At 38.7% G+C, this 16686-nt stretch overlaps 1 protein-coding gene across 2 annotated transcripts in view; it reads right to left on the reverse strand.

Annotated features, from left to right (window-relative positions):
- The window catches only part of b3glcta (beta 3-glucosyltransferase a), a 57281-nt gene that overhangs the window by 10489 nt on the left and 30106 nt on the right, over positions 1-16686 (reverse strand). For both annotated transcript variants that reach the window (XM_061047024.1, XM_061047023.1), the window contains 7 exons: positions 11181-11257; positions 10369-10480; positions 8288-8424; positions 8127-8190; positions 7032-7160; positions 2583-2652; positions 803-916 (listed from right to left, as the gene is read on the reverse strand). In XM_061047024.1, coding sequence (XP_060903007.1) covers positions 803-916; positions 2583-2652; positions 7032-7160; positions 8127-8190; positions 8288-8424; positions 10369-10480; positions 11181-11257 — 703 coding nt within the window. The remainder of the gene's footprint in view (positions 1-802; positions 917-2582; positions 2653-7031; positions 7161-8126; positions 8191-8287; positions 8425-10368; positions 10481-11180; positions 11258-16686) is intronic.

The raw sequence follows: 16686 nt of genomic DNA on the forward strand, positions 1-16686 counted from the left end.
TTAGGTCTTTAAGCTACACCTTGTATCGGTCTTCACATACAACTTTTGCCATGGGAGCGTAGAGGCGAGGTTCGGAAAAGTATTCTTTAAAGCATCGTCTGGCTGCATTTGAAGAGTTTTTAAAGACGAAACGGACAGTTAGTCCGGCAAAGTTCAAAAGGTTAAGGCGTCTGGTGGTTATGAACAAACTTTTAACAAGTGGTGACTGAACTTGTGCCAGATAATTTTCAGCTCTGGGGAAAACATTTCATTGATTGAATCTAGACAGACCTGCAGTGTGTGCAGCTCAGCAGGTGAGGTTGGCTGAGCTCCAGGTGAGTAAAGGTGAAGTTTGTGCTTCTCAGTCAGAGAAAAGTGCCTCAGATTTAAGAAACAAAAATAGTGCAGGAACATTTAAAGCCTGGGAGTTTTTAGAGAATTTTTTTTTTTTACCAATTACCTGAAAACTCAAATCAGAGCTGATAAAAAACAGCTCCCTCCACAGAGGATTGAATGACACACATTGTATTGCCATTGTGTCATTTTGTGGAGTAAACACTTTGAGACAAAAAGATGGATTTCACCGCTGACTCAGCTACTATACTATACCCTACTCGCCTTTGTTCCTATTCTCCTGTAAAATTGTGTTGACTTACTGTCCCCATCCCCCTCACAAGGCGTTAGGCTGGGGACGTTTCACCTTTAGTTTGTCATTTCATTTTTCATGTACCTCCAGATATGCAGCTTGACCCTGCACCATTACCCGAGGAACTGCTGCTGAAACTAAGGCTGAAGGAGTTGAGGCTGCGACAGAAACACTTACCTCTCTCAGTATTTGGCACTCCTAAATCGATGGTTGGTATTAAAGGATCCGCATGGTCACTGTAGTACTCTAAATGTAAGGCATGTTTTTCCCAGGTCTTCTTTATCACTGGAACTGGAACAAAGGACAGAAAAAACAACCATATGTTCACCGAGTTTGAACAAGCAGACTTCTGATTTACAATCTATTTTTAGTAGAACACTTTACTAATAACACCGGACATCGTTTATATATACGCACAAGTGGAGGGTGAATAGACACATAGTTTTCAAACAGAACAGAATCAGATAAAAAAGTACATCTCGGTCTTTCAGGCATTCTGTGATGACACAAGGCATGGACCCACATGTGTCAGAGTTTGAGTAAACTGTTAAACCAAGCATATATGACAGAAAATAATTAATAGAGTTTAAGCAGAAACACTCTTTACACTTTGAGCAGTTATATTTCAGAACTGTGAGTGTTTGGGTATTCAGGAAAATAAATATGTAAGTTTTAGTTTCTGTCAGCTTGTACTTGATGCAGTGTAACACATGCACACAGGACCTGCAGCCTTCTGACCTTTTCTGCTCTTTACAAAACAGGAACACAGCAGATCACTGGATCTGTCCGAGCTTTTTCTTCTCTTTACACACACTCTCTTTTTTTAAAAATACATTTTTAATCATCTGTCTCTGATCTAATTCCAGCCATCAACGTTTAAGCTTTTCTTTCAGACGAGATTTAAATCTGACAAACGAGACGTCAAGAAACGTAGAATAATCAGAAATGTGCAGCAGCAGATGGAAGCTGTATTCAACCCTCATAGATAAACAAAACAGAGTGGGTGTGGCAAATTGAATCCTGAGAAATCAAACCAAAAAAAAAAAAAAAGTTAAAATGGGAAGCTTTTAGTGTCTTTAAAGGCCAACCAGCGACTAAACTGATGATGAACAGCATGGAAACCTACGCTCCAGACTTCAAGTTCTGTCAAATGAAATCAAAATAGAAACAACATGCAGGTCAGGTTTTTAGGTTTATAGAGTCTAGGGTTAGAAAGCAGACATGCAAATTACACATCTCTAACTGTAGCAACTTAAGAGTGTTTAACTTGTTTCTGTATCAACAAGGATTTGGATGACTGAGCATTTTGTTCTCTATAATAACTCCAGATAGAGGAGATTAAAACAGCTTTACACTGAGTGCCATTGTAAATGAAATGTGATGCTCTGTCAAGTCTAATGTGTATTGATCTAAGCTAACCTTTGATACATCAATCTAATATTCATTTTCATCTTGTCTACCTTTGAAACCGACAATGGCAGCTTGGCAGAGGAAACGGTAATTAAGGTAATTAGTGCGATCACTTTGTGAGATATCCTTTGAGAGTCGTGAACAATTTGTCTGATCTCTCTGAAATGAACCCGCTACGTTTTTAAGGTTCAAAGAGAAGCGGCTTGATGCCAGGTAGAGCTTGCAAATAAACGGCTAAACATCCATAAGTGATTGTGAAACAGCTGCAGGGTGGTTGGATGATAGTACGTCTCGTGCATCAAGGAGGGGACATCATTTAGCAGGTCAACGTGTTTTTGTAGCTTCAATACTGTTCAATCTTTTCAGACACGACGGTGAAATTATGGAGTGAAAGCTTTTGTGATGGTAATGAGATAAACCTCTTATTCGGTCACACGTGTCAAAGGTAAAACAAATCCATGAAAAGAAAACAAAGTACACAAGCATGCCGTTTTGAGAGAAAATGAGCATCTCTGTTTGATTCTGTAAATGTGGGCGCGTGACTCACCTCGTTCACTGTGAAACTTCCTACACGTTTTCACAGCAACAAATAGATCTTCTTTATTTACAGGCTCCCCCTTTGATGAATAAAATAGAGGACATAAATCAGTGAAGTGCTTGCAGGAATAAACAGCATAAATTACATTTAATTACAGCTGAATCAATATTACATGCAGCAGAATGGTTAGAAAGAAGTTTTCCCGGCGATATGAACGGTCAGAGCGATCAGCGGGGGGAGTTTTCTCCAAAGGGAAGTTAGAAGTGAATATTTCTGTTAATGTGCTGAGGTCATTTTGCCCTCTGGTCGTCTTTGGCTCTTCCTATTAAAAGACAGCTGATAACTCTGAATCCCATTAAAAAATATCAGAACTACATTTAAAATATTAGATTATTCCCTTTGGAATAAAAAAACAAACATTAGTAAGACTGAGAGAGATTAAAATAATTAGAAAGATGGATTATGAAAACGATTTCCAATGACATTTTTGACACATTTGATTAAACTCTTTTCACACAACAACTGCGATCAATAAAATCTAATTAATTGGAAACAAGTACAAATTAAATTAGGGGTTTGTGCGGTCGCAGGACTGTAATGAGTCAATTCAACCAATTCAGACTGAATTAACTGATTGGACAGACTTATTGCTGAAAGAACGATTGTATGACACACATGTCCGCCTATAGATATACTGTATGTAGGCTACTTGCCCAACTGCACACAATCTGACCACAGTCTAAACTAAAGTTAGTTTAGTTGTTACACTGGAATGAAAGAGAAAGATGAACACAGTTAACATGGACAATGACCTGCTCCAATGCGCCTCTCCTGTAAAAATGTGGCTTTACATGTTCTTGTGGCTTTAACAATCCTCGTTGTTAGACACGTCCAAAGTCTAGCTTGTTCTTACTGTTCTTAAAAATCAGCTTTCTTCTCTATCAAATGATAGAAATAAACCAAATGGAACTGCTCTTCTTGCATCTGTGAGTCTTTTGTTCCAAAATTCAGACAAAGAGGTTTTCTTCTCTTTGGCCAAAACAGTCATCATAAAGATTCAATAAATCAGAGACAGAGACAGAATGCATTAAAGATAGATGCTACATTAAAATGTCATCAGCTGCTGCACTAACCATTCATTTTCTAAAAAGCACACGTGTAATAGATGAGCGGTAAAGTCACAATCTCCTGGTATAATGATCAAGCCTGAACATCACAGACTTTTACATTACATTGAGCGATGTAAGCTTATGATTATTTTCAATATCGTTCATTTTTTTAATCTTCAATTCATGTTTTGCCTGTTTTGGTGCTTCACACTGTTATACATTATTGAAGTTTAAATGTTGCACTAAACATAAAAAAGTGCTAAGTTAAACATCCGATAGTTACACAGCAACATTATCTTTCAATGGGAGTCATTTTAGCAGCCATGCTGGTGGACCTTTGTCCAATATTCACTCTTTTGTGGGAGTCTTTTCTGTCTTTAATGTAGAGGGGGACAGTAGAAAGAGAAGCAAACCATGGTGAGAGTTGGGCTTGACATGTGGCAAAGTGCAGAAGGTCAGAAGGTCAGAATCGAACCTGGGCCGCTCACTTCAAGGACTTCAGCCTCTTCACATGGGGATCACAATAAGCCAGCTAGGCTAGGTGCCCCTAAATATTATCTCTTATAACGCCTGGTCTCCAAAAAAGGACTGAGGGAAATGTCAGTTCTTTAGCTGCTAACGCTTCCTGATGTTCAGCAGCTGGACGCCTACTGTGAATGTCTACTGGATGGTGTGGCGCAAATAGTGTGATTTTGGAGCTTCTTAGCTGAAATCATCCGCCTGATGAGGCCAAACAGCAAAAATATGTGAGCGGTTCGAGATAATTAAAGAGTAAAGGTTGCAGCCACACAGCTAAACAATGACCTGAAACTTACTGTGCAATTAGTAAAAAGGTCAAGCTGCTGCTGATGAGGCGATAATCCTTCTTTTCATTGACATTTAATAAATTCAGGTGATCAAAATATGAGTCCATGAAATCAGTACATTTAAAACAGATGGAAAAAAAGAGTTCACAGCCACACAGACTGAAGGTCAAAGTGACTTCATCTAAACAACATTTCAAAACACAAAAATGATTCTTCATCACACTTAGTTTGGTTAGCTTGTTAGCTCTTCTGACCAAAAAAAAACAATACAATGAATAATAATAATATTTCAAAGTTAATAATTGCTCAACATATATCTGTCAGCACAAGTCATCCCTCGAATGGAAACTTCCAGGACGTCAGACTGCACTGATGTACTGACTGCACAATAATATAAAACTCATTCTTATCACTTTGCTTCTTGCCGTGACCACTCTTCCTGTCTTTTCGTTTTAACTAAAACTTTTTACATTTTTGAAAGACAGACTCGTGTCTGATACAAACTGAAGAAGCCTGAAATGCTGAAATGTGCAGCATACAGAGCGGGAACAACAGTTTATTGCTACTGGCCATGTTTTGCTGCTCTGACTACTTCCTATATTGTCCTCCTTCACCTCCTTCAATCCGCCCCTCAAGGCTCTCCATTCTTTGTGGACTCTGGGGCCTTAGGGCTGTGGTGGCCCAATGGGCAATTTGTTGTGCGACTGTTTCCCTCTCTGGCTGATTACGATACGTCCCCTCTTGTTTTGTGTGAATGGGAACCTCTCCCTGAATACTTAGTAAACTGTGACCTTCATGCCTCCACACAGGCTGCTACAGTGTTTGTTCTGTTTTCTAAGGACATGGGACATGGGACAGAGGGAAGCTACATGAATATAAATCTGACTGTTCCGACTACAACAGACATCTTCATTAATACAACATGAACATGCAGTATGTGAATCACACATCAAAACATCCCGACTGGATTTAGTTTGCCAAATCTAAAAATCTAAGTTGAGACACTTTCAGCTTCAGCTCTGGCATCGCAAACTCGTCTTGCTTTGCCTGCGAGCAAAAACATTAACATCCAGGCTACCAGTCTTATTTCTCTCAAACCTTATTGATGATTGTGAGTTGCATGTCAGGTCAGTAACTTCTGGCTAAATGTTATCTGACCTTTTGATCTGTTCACAAACGTATTTCAGAGAGAGAGCAGATATAACGCTAAATCTGTCAATCGATCTGGAGCAGAGCTTCTGTTCATTCAATACATCTACCGAATATAGTGGAGGACAGGATGCACAATAGAAGACTACACTGACTGTTACTTACTTTTAGACTTTTTCATGTTGTTTTTCCTCCCACTCAGATAAACACTGCTCCAGTGTAGCCTTCAGAAAACTGCCAATTATTTCTTGAGAGACTATTCTAAGAAAGCGCCCGCCTCATGGACATTCCTCACTTAAACTTAAAACCTACTGTTCTACCTTTTCTCTGGATTACCTAGTAAATATGAAATGACATGCGGGATCATTTACGAAAGATCAATACTCATTTTGTAGTAAAGCCTTTACTCCGATATGAGAGATGAGAGATATTAAATGAGTGGTTATACATCAGTGTAGCATCAGTTGCTCTCTATCTGAGCTGTATTACTCCTCTTAGTTTAGTGTCTCCTCAAAGATCCAGTTATCATACAGAAAAGGATTCCTGCATCTGACTCATATATCAAAATCAGCTTGTGGTGTGTAAAGTCATTAACATCATACATATTTTAATGTTTGCAGAACATACTTGTTTCTTATATTTTAAACTTGCTCACCTTTTCCATCTGATGACACATGTTTTTATATTTGTTGAGCCTACTTATTTGTTTGTTGTTTTCTTAGTTTTTAATCATTTAATACCTCACCTTTTCTATTTATCACACACGTTTTTTACGTTTGAATAATCCTTAAGTTATTTCATCTTTACTGTATTTAACTTTAACGAAAAGAAGAAAAACATACCAAGAGGAGGCATGAGAAAGTGTTTGTAATACCTTCTTTTCTCATACGTGTTTGTCATGAAGGATCTCTGCCTGAAGCATCGAGGCTACGCTTGTTGTCTGTAATGGTGCTGTATACAAACCGTTGACTTGGCAACAAAGAAACAACACACATTCACATGCAACACATAACCTTAAGCAACGTACGCTTTACTTTAAACTCAGAAGAAAATATGTGGGATGAATGACAATAAACTTCTGTGATAGTGATGAGCGAGTGTGTAAGGAGATAACGAGGATGAAATGAGAGCTGGTTAGTCATCAGCTGTGGATGACAAACATTTGCATGTGATTAAACTAAGAGAACATGATTAGCCCCCAAAAAACAGAGCTCCTCTTCCTCCTTTGTTTACACTTTAAAACTTTAAGACATCTTTTAGCTAAATGCACAATATTCTACTGAATGGAGTGAGAGAAGTTACAACATTCAAGGTTGTTTTCGCTGCTGCTGAAAGGCCAAATCTCATAATGAAAGCTGAGAACAGACAGATCTGCAGACGGAATAGATACTCACACACAACGGAGGCCCACTCAGTGTGGTGGCACAGTGGCTGGTCTGAGGGGAGTCCTCTGGCTCCGTGCACAGCTCAGGGACTGCAGTGAGATGTGGGCCGTTCCCGTTGTCCCAGATATACAAGGCAACCTACAATAACACAGATCACAGTCAGATCTTTCCAAGTTCACAAGTGAAGACGAGATACGATCCGTCATACACTGCTGCTTTATTGTAAACATAGAAGAGGGGAAAGGTGAAATGTCGACAATGGGACTACTTTGCTCTCACAACACAACACAACACGTTCACTATAAAAAAGAAGTTACATAGGAGATAAACAGGGGAGGTTAAGAGGGAGTCATTTCGAGCTGGTGAGCGACTTTTTGTGAAGAAGAGCTAAATAAAATCTAGGATTAGTTTAAGTATTCTTCAGGGGAAGCTCCAGACGTAACAGTAAAGAATAAGTAATGAGGACGGTACAATCAGTGACTTCTTAATATTGGAAACTGTCTCAAAGAATTAGGGAAAACAGAAACTGTGAGACGTGATGTTTTGCTGACTTGGAGTGGGAGATTGTCTCATTAGGATTAACCGAATATCCACATGTACTTGAAATATCCTTCTTTCCACTTAAATTAAGAATTATGTTTGCAACGTGGTGTTTTAATGCCAATGAATCTGCAAAATTACAACTTCTTTCCATTTAAACCTCATCAGTACCTCGTCGACTTTTCATACATTTAAATTTTATACAGATTTAAAGTAGATTCTCTAGGACTCAGCTCATGCCAATTGGAACAGAAGCACCTTTTCCAGGCTGATCCTGATATCTCTGCTGCTGTGTTTACCCAACACAAACCCCTCGACGCCTCCCTGACTGGATTTCAGTGATAAAAATAAGAGCCTCAATTCCGGGCCACGACAATTCTCCAAAGTAATGAGATTTAGCTTCCAGGTTAGATGGATTCCCTGCCTCCAGTTCTTGTGAAAATATATTACAGTTGGTCCTCCTTGGTTTGAGTGTGACAAATAAGAAAACTGTTGTAAAAATGGAAGAAAAAACACGATCCTCATCATCACTTTGAAAACAGACTGACTTGAGTGTTATCTTACCTCATGTTTCAGGTCAATGGTGAAGTCAGATTTAAGTGGCTCATCTTTCACTTTATTGGCGAGCCTGTAAAGAAATTGAGAGATTTTATTTGTCAAAAACATGCACTAAAGACAAAATATAGCCTCTAAAAACAGGAAACAGATTTAGTGCACGTCCTCACCGAACAACGAGCGGGATGCTTAAGGCCCAGGCAGCAGTGAAGTCTGGATATTTAAAGACAGAGGGATTCTCTGCGAAGGCGTAGTGATGGATGATGGTCGACTCTGCATCGTGGAGGGGCTTACCAAGAAACCACTCCTGACAAATGAGGAGTACGTGACAGGATGTCAGCATGAGTACAGGGTACATCTCTTCACATTTACACATTTTAACATTTCACTGTGAAGTTTCATGAAAGGAAACACTCCGTCATCTGGTGTCACTTGAGAATATTTACACAGCACCTGTCAGGAAACCTTTGAAACTCTTTGTGGTGACTGAGTTTGACACCCGCCAAGAAAATAATGAGATTTATTAATAGCTTGATTTGGATTAATAGACTGATACCAATCTCATGTGTGAACAGTAAAGAGGAGACAGCTGGCTGCAGGTTTCCCCCTAAATGTTGTACTTTTTATTTTTAATACATCTGTAATGAAGTAAGGTGCTGTCAAGTTGTATTGTCTCTAACCTAGATTATTGCCAAATCATTTTCTTAAACAATGTGAACAAATAACTGACTGTGCTGCCAGGTTATTGATATCTCCATTCACCAGCGCGAGTGATAAAATAAGGTCACATTCGTACTTCTAGTGCAACATTTCACACATTTCTTTTCCCACAAATTCACAAAAAGGCACACATGGCGACGCTTAAAGTGAGAGCCGTTGTCTTTCAGAGAGCTGGGTTAACTGAAGTGCATTTACACACATGCACTTGCCAAAGATGATGGCAGCAATGATGTCACCAGGGGGATGAATCGGCAGCCAGCAGCGCTCTTGAATAAATAGTCCTAAGATACACATTGCTATTTAAGCTGCTATTGCTATGCAGGATAAAACAATAATTACTAACTAACCCCTGATTTTACTGTATTATCAATCTTAGTTTTCCTTGGCACTGGACAGATAGTGAATGCGAGTAATGCACGATCATTGTGAATTCCCCCCTGAGAGAAATGCCGCGTAGAGTTTTTACTTTCACCCGTTTCAAATGGATAAAAGACACAAGCTCTGACTCATTCTCTTTGACAGTATTATAAGTATTACAACGTTGTGTAACTGCTGCCTCGGTGTCTAATTGGTGAAAGGTAATTTCAAAGTGGAAGTTGGTTTTGTAAAAAGCAATCACTTAAAACATTCTGAAAAGAATGAAACCCATTTTTTTTTCTCAGTAATAACAAAACACAGCCAGCCACACTGTGTGACAACACCTGAGAGAGAAGTCTTTGCTTTAGGGCATGTTGTAATGAATCAACTCAGAAGGTGATGTATCCATTGTCTCCTCCTCCTCAGGATAAGGTTCATAAGTCATTCACACAAAAATGAATTTCCATCGCTGGCTTAGAAATGAAATATCAGGCTGCAGGGTCTAAGTAGTCTATACTGAAAGTGAAAAGGTTTCAGTATAGACCAAATCAAACTTCAGTGTTTGTTGTTAAAACAAACAAACAAAACAAAACTTCCACAGCTAACCCTGCATGCTTTATCCAACAACATTTGGCAAATGGCCCTCTGGCTCATAAAAAAACAGCTATAAGTCATGTTGTGGAGGCTTGTCAACAAGTACAGAGAGCAATGACTCACCCACATAATGCATCAAAACATGCAGATTATTCAGATTACGATGCAGAAACAAATTATTGATGCGGAAAAATATGTTTCAAAGCTTAGGAAAAACATCTTTTCATTTCAACCTCCAGCGTATGATCCCGTGACTGCTGAGTTTATCAGATATTTGTATTCGATCTGATGCACTAACTCTGAAAGAAAAATATGAGTGAAGAAACAGGCCTTAAAATAAGTATACAGGAGAGACAGGAGTGTCGCGTGTGACAGGCTACTCTGAGAGCTGGCAGAGCTCAGCAGCTGCAGAAGCCAAAATGATATCCTGCGTCTCCTGACTGAACCGGTGAGCGACTAAACCGGAGCTCCAAACAGGAAGCTCACGTACCACTGAAGAATTTGGCTGAGAGAGAAAAAGAGAGGGGAAAAAAAGAGAGACAGAGAGAGGGATGGTTTAAAATACATATCTCGTACTTACTTTATTTTTGTCATATTTTGCAAGGACTTGAACAAGTTTAGTCATCTTCACATTTGTTTCCTCCTCAAGAAACACGATCCAGGATGAGTTTTTCCCAAAAGAGTGTGATAAGCTGAGGACACACATCAAAACTGCACTTAAATAATAGAATAAGAATAAGTGGAACATCACCATACACAGACAAACTCTACAAAGAGCCTTTTTTTTCCCCTTTTCAGTTGTCTGAGGAACTCTCTCACTGAGGCTCCTGACCCAGTCAGATCAAGCACACACACACACAGTTTTTCCCCTGAGGGCAGGAAGACCAAAAAAAAAAAAAAAAACATCACAAGCACACAGGCTTTCACTCGATAAGGACTATGGCTTCTTTTTCTGATCTGAGTCCTAAATCTTTATGATGGAGGAAGAAAAAAGTTTGAAATGTTATTTCACGTCTTCACATAACAATTTATCGAACACATAGTGGAGCTTCAAGAAGGCTCATCATGTAGATGACTGAAGCTAATGTCATTACGGTGCCATTCAGACGACTGCATAACTGCAGTAATTGGCTTATTGTCACAGTTATGGACACATTAGGAGGGTATTTATCATAATGTGAAGCAATCAATCACAGTAATTGTCTGAGAAGGCGCGTCAAAGCAATCTGAAGCCTTCAAATGAGGCTGACTAAATGTCCTTAAAACCAAAACATAACCTATAGAGTCTCAACAGCAGGAAGACGGAGTGTCTCAAACGTTATCTCCTTTACAAAACATAAATCTTTGGTTTATCACAGGCTCATTCAATGGTGTGAGCTCAGGGATACTTACTAAGGCAGCAGAGGGAGCATACTCCAATCTCCCTCATTATCTGATAAAGTGTGAAGAAGCAAAAGCACCGGCGGTTTCTGAAAGATACAACAAAACAAAACAAAACACCAAGACAGTGAACTTTAATTACCCTACAATGGCTGAACATAGCGGAAGACAATCAAAAGAACTTTTCTGCAACAAAGGACCCCAGGGTGGCCTGGTGTTTACAAAGACTGTCCTCTAACAGGAAGGTCAATGGTTTGATCAATGCTAATGAGCCGCTCTTGGATTTAGCCCGTCTCACAGCTTTACTTACAGGACTCATGGTCCTGCACGTTAAGCCTTTTAAATATTTATCACATAAACCCTGCCTTAGAAATAACACCTTTGCTGCCCTGGCTGCTGTATTTCATACAACATTCATATCTTTCCACCACTCTACAAAGCCATGCTGCTCTCTATTCATGTATGTACAAAGTGAAATGTTTTATCATTCTGGTTTAATGTGGGATTTCAGGGTCTTCTTTTTTTAGTATTTTACATTTCAGACTGCCCAAAAATATTTTCAAGCTGGTAGTGCACGAAGGCGAGTTTCTCAGTGATTATCTTTGTATAAATCAAATATGTAACTAAGTCATCAAATGTAATTCCTTTATTTTTTACCTATGTGCTGATGTCAGAACAAATGGAAACATACTGCTGCATGCTGGGTAGACAAGAGGTATCTCAAATGTTGTGCTGCATGCCTATCATCGTGACTCAGCCCAGAAGATAAAATGAGAAGTCAGTGAATCGAATACGCTTTTTAGGTTAAAGTGTTTTTTATATACGAAACCTAAAATCACAACTCTGCCTCATATTGTGGGTTTTGGATGGTTAACAACAAGAGAGTCAGATAATACAAGCCCTATCCCTTCAATATATTTTTTATACACTGGTGTCATCCTTCAAAACCAATATTGCCTTCAGGCATGCCTGCTCTTGTTCATCCTGACACCAGGAAATACACTGATGGTAAAGAAGATATATCAGTGGAAAGAAGCTCAGGATATTTTAGCACATGCACGGTGCACACAATCACTCTCTCAATAAGAGAGCTCTGCTTCATCTGAATTCTCTGTAGTGCAGGCAGAGCGTAGAAGGTGTGTGAGGACTGTTTGAGCCAGCCAAAGCTGCACACCGAGAGAAAAACAAAGCAGCAGTGCGTGTGAGCCTGTGGTTCATTACTGCACGGTCCACTCATCATGCAGGAAGTCAGGGGGAACAGTCTGCTCCCAGGCTTTGGCTCTACCAGCAGCCTGTTAGCTTTAGGTGACACGCCTGACACTGTTTACACTAATTTAACCCTGTTAGTCACTGAGGTTTGTTAGCGCTCATCGTATCTGAGCTGTATCTAATAGTATAAAAACACCAAGCATTTTTTTGAACCACTTTATTCTGGACATTTACACCATGGCTGTAGTAAACAGACTTTCACTTGCTGAATAAAAGGAGCATACTGTTCGGACAATAATGCAATCTGAAAAACAAGATTTTTGCTTCGAGGAGCTATTGACATTCCTGTGATGAAGGAGGCATTCAAGAAGAAGAGGCGAAATCTTCTATGGCAATTGTGTGCAAGCTGTAGACCTATAATCAACAGAAAAGAGCAGCTTCTCACATGGTAACGCTTGCAGCAAACAGGATCCTGACTGCTTGGTGACTTGGAGGAGGATGGGGGTCACTGAGACCTGGATGCAGTGGAGGGAAAGGAACTGTAGGAGGGGCCTGAGGGGAGGCTTAAGTGGTTTTGACAGGCAGCTGCTCTACCTCCAGTTATGATCAGCAGATGGAAATTACCTTTTCTTTTATGGTCAATACAATATGTTCATAACAGCAAGAACTGGCAATACAGGTGAAGCAAGCACATACACACAGGATTTTACTATTGCTGGTCAAGGCGTCAGATTTAAATTAGGCCTGCAGGGTATGAGAAAAATATGTGATGTGTAATAGCATTGTTCAACATTGCGATAATAATGGGAAGTGTGAAGAATAAACAAAACTTAAGTATGCATATTTGCAATATATCACAGTTTTATGCTCCATATTTAACACCATACCGTTTGAAACAAGTCTCTCCTGAATTGTCAGATACTAGCTTCAGCTTCCCCTGACTGCATTAAAATGGCGTTAAAGCATGGTCATTACATCACTGCCTCCATCCAACTAATGTAAACATACTGAGTGAGAGAGCGTTGATTGTTTACATTTAATCTTTTCTCTTTATTTCATGTGATAAATTCAAACTTTTGCATGTGTTTATTCCAAATGCTCATATCAGGATGATGATGACGTAGCAAATAGTTGTGAACCCTTAAATAAATCTCTTTCAGCTGTAGATATGCGTCTCTGTAGCTATGAGCATGATCCTATATAAATCAAAATGTGAAACTTGAATTCCTGTCAGAAGGGATTCACAGGTTGTCTCTGTAAATCTGTGGATATCACCAAACCATCCACAATAAGATGCAGATACCACAGAACCCACCTCAGAGATCAAATACTGACAGTACATGAGTTTGGATCAGGTCAGAAATCATCAACCTTTCACTGACGTTTTCCTAACATTTCAAGAATGTGACAAGAAGTGATCCTTAAATCATTTACAGATCTTTAAATGAATCATTTAGGTTCTACAACACTTCTGAGCACAGGCCCGGAGGAAGACGGTTAAACCAAACCTGAACCTGATGAGATATCCAAGGTTATATCAGTTCTCTTGTGTTTCTGCTGTTTTTTTTGTTTTGAAACTGTTTTAAGATATTTCCGGATATTACAGGGTTTTCTGCAAAGCTTTGTAGCCCAACAAACTGTACAACAAATGTGTTTTACAGCTACAAACTAAGCTAATCTCTGCATTAAACGTCTTTGATCTTTCCTTGTGTATCTCAGGATCACCCTCCTTTGAAACAGCTGAATATGAGCCTGCGTGTGTTGTGCCTTGGAGGTGGGAGTGAAGCGGTGGACGGCTGCTCCTAACTCGTGTTCAGAAGAGGAGGGAGTGGGTGGCTGTAAATATGATCAGTGGGAGAGTTTAATTTTAGCTTTACACTCCAATATTATTAAAGGATAAGCGTTTGTTTTTGTTGTTGCATTTTTTATTCTGTAGTGTGCACTACATCAGGCTGTTTTCACAGAGGCTGGTAACAAGTCTTTAAAGCTACATTGTTAGGATCATGTGTAACGACAGTTATGGTCTGATTTTTGTGAGGACCTCTGAGAACAGATTTCAAGGAACAGTTGATAAAAACATCAGGACATTCAGCAGGCAGGATCATTAATTGGTTATCAGTGCATGACAGCAGATTGGGACATTCATAAAAAGCTCGTACACCTGGATGGGAGACGGTCGAAAACTTAATACTGAGTATGATAATCAAGCAAAGAATAAAAAGCTGAGAGAAAAAAAGAAAACTTCAAAAGGAATTTGGAGAAACAAATGATTAATAAATGATGTCTTGTGGCAAAAGAAATGGAAAATGAAATTAATTATTATTATTAAAATATAATTTGTAAATCTCAAAGCAAAAACTGAAAGGTTTAAATTTACCTCCAAGTATATTCTGTAAAAGAAATGTAAAATATAAATATGCTATTTCCATCCCTCTGTTTTATTTAAGCTCTAAGAGATATTGTTTTATTCCTGATTAAATTTAAATTAAATCAAAACACAACTTTAAAACTACACAAAAAAACTATTTAATGACTCTGAGCCTTGGGGGTGAACAGATTGTTCTCTCTGAGAATATGTTAGACTAAAAGCACTTTCACTCTGATTGTATTAGCGTCTCTTTTTGATCCAAACTTTTTGGGGGTCTTACATCTTTTTGAAAACTTTCAAACTTTTACTTGCTCTTTAAAAGCTTTGCCTTTGTGCAATGCCCGTCAGAACCTGAGTGTCCAATCAGACTCTCAAAGCTGATCGTTTGCTCTTACTGACATTGTTTCCTCTTTTCTAGATCCTTGCTCGTGTTGCACTTACTCTCTGATGTATGTAAAAGCGTCTGCTAAGTGAATTATAGAATTGTAAAAAGACAATTAAAAATCTCAAATTACTCAGCCTGTGTCATTGCATGTTGAGATACTAAAACGTTGAACATCTGAGTTCTTCAAACAACATGAAGTTGTATTCATAAAGTCCGTCTGCTCTGATCCACTCTAGTAGAGTAGCCACATCTCAAATCATGACTAAGAATATCTACGAGCACTGATTCAGGTCACTGTTAATAACACTTCACATGAAACTGTCTCTCCTAACTTGTGACTTTTTGACCTGTTGGATGTCAGTAATAAAAAAATGAGGAACTGAGCTGCTACATGATTCTTATTTCTGACAATACTTTTCTTAAATGCAGTGCATGATATCAAGTGAAAAAATTTCACAGGATGTAAAGAACTCTTGTCCAGTTCGTTGATTCGGTAGTTTAAAGGTCTTTGACATCTGGCAATTAAGGAAAGTGAGCCAGCAACAACAGTAACTAACCCATGAGTGCAGAAATATAAGTCCAAATAAGAGATCCAAATTGGCCTCTTGAGAATGAAAACACAGAGCACACTGTCTTCATCTGAACTGGAACATTTTTAGAAGCTAGTTTACTTTTACATTTTAACAGAATATTGCTCATACATTACACTACATTTCATCGGCCACTTCAGAGATTTAATGAACATGAATGATGCAGACACAACATTTTGACGTGCAAATGTTTTCTAACTCTAACATTATGAACACATGCTAACTGAAAGCTCTGAGCTTATGTCCAAGCAGAAAACACACACTCTTCTTTCCTGCAGCCTTTTGGAGTATCTGGAATATTTGTGTGATAAACACAAATCGTGATACTCATCAACATGAATATTATAAGATGCCTTCGGATAATCATCACTTCTCATTAAAAATGTACCAACAAGAGGCCAAATGAAGGATGATCTGCAGAGAGGAGTCATATATATGTAAACATCAAAGCTGTACACATTTCACAAAGTTTTCAGTGAGAACATGATTGGCTGTCACAAGGAGATGAGAATGTTGCATATTTTAAACTTTCATATTTTGGACTTTAATGTGCTGAAGAGGTTGAATCTGGAGGGTAACATGAATAATTCTTCACACCATCATTCAATATTTTAAATGATGAGACTTGAGTAATAGTGGAACAAATGGCAAACATGTTGAAATGTTGTTTTCGGTGTATTCAAATCTTGTAATGTGTACCCCCTTCTCAATATATGTCCAAATTAAAAAATGTTAAAGTTGTGGGTTGATCTCAAAAATCATCAGCGCTGACACCATACAGCAACATACACAGCCAACATCAACTGATATTTAGAAACTTTTTTCCCCTAGTGATTATCGTAAGAAGCACAATGCCTTCTAAAAATTTGAAGGGTCTTCCAATGTTTCTGGGTTTCGAGAAAATGTGTGGTCATTTCAGGACAAGAGGAAAAAGCAAGAATAGAAAATACAACGGAAAAATAGAAA

Source organism: Labrus mixtus, chromosome 9 (assembly GCF_963584025.1).
Source record: "Labrus mixtus chromosome 9, fLabMix1.1, whole genome shotgun sequence".
Classification (NCBI taxonomy): domain Eukaryota; kingdom Metazoa; phylum Chordata; class Actinopteri; order Labriformes; family Labridae; genus Labrus; species Labrus mixtus.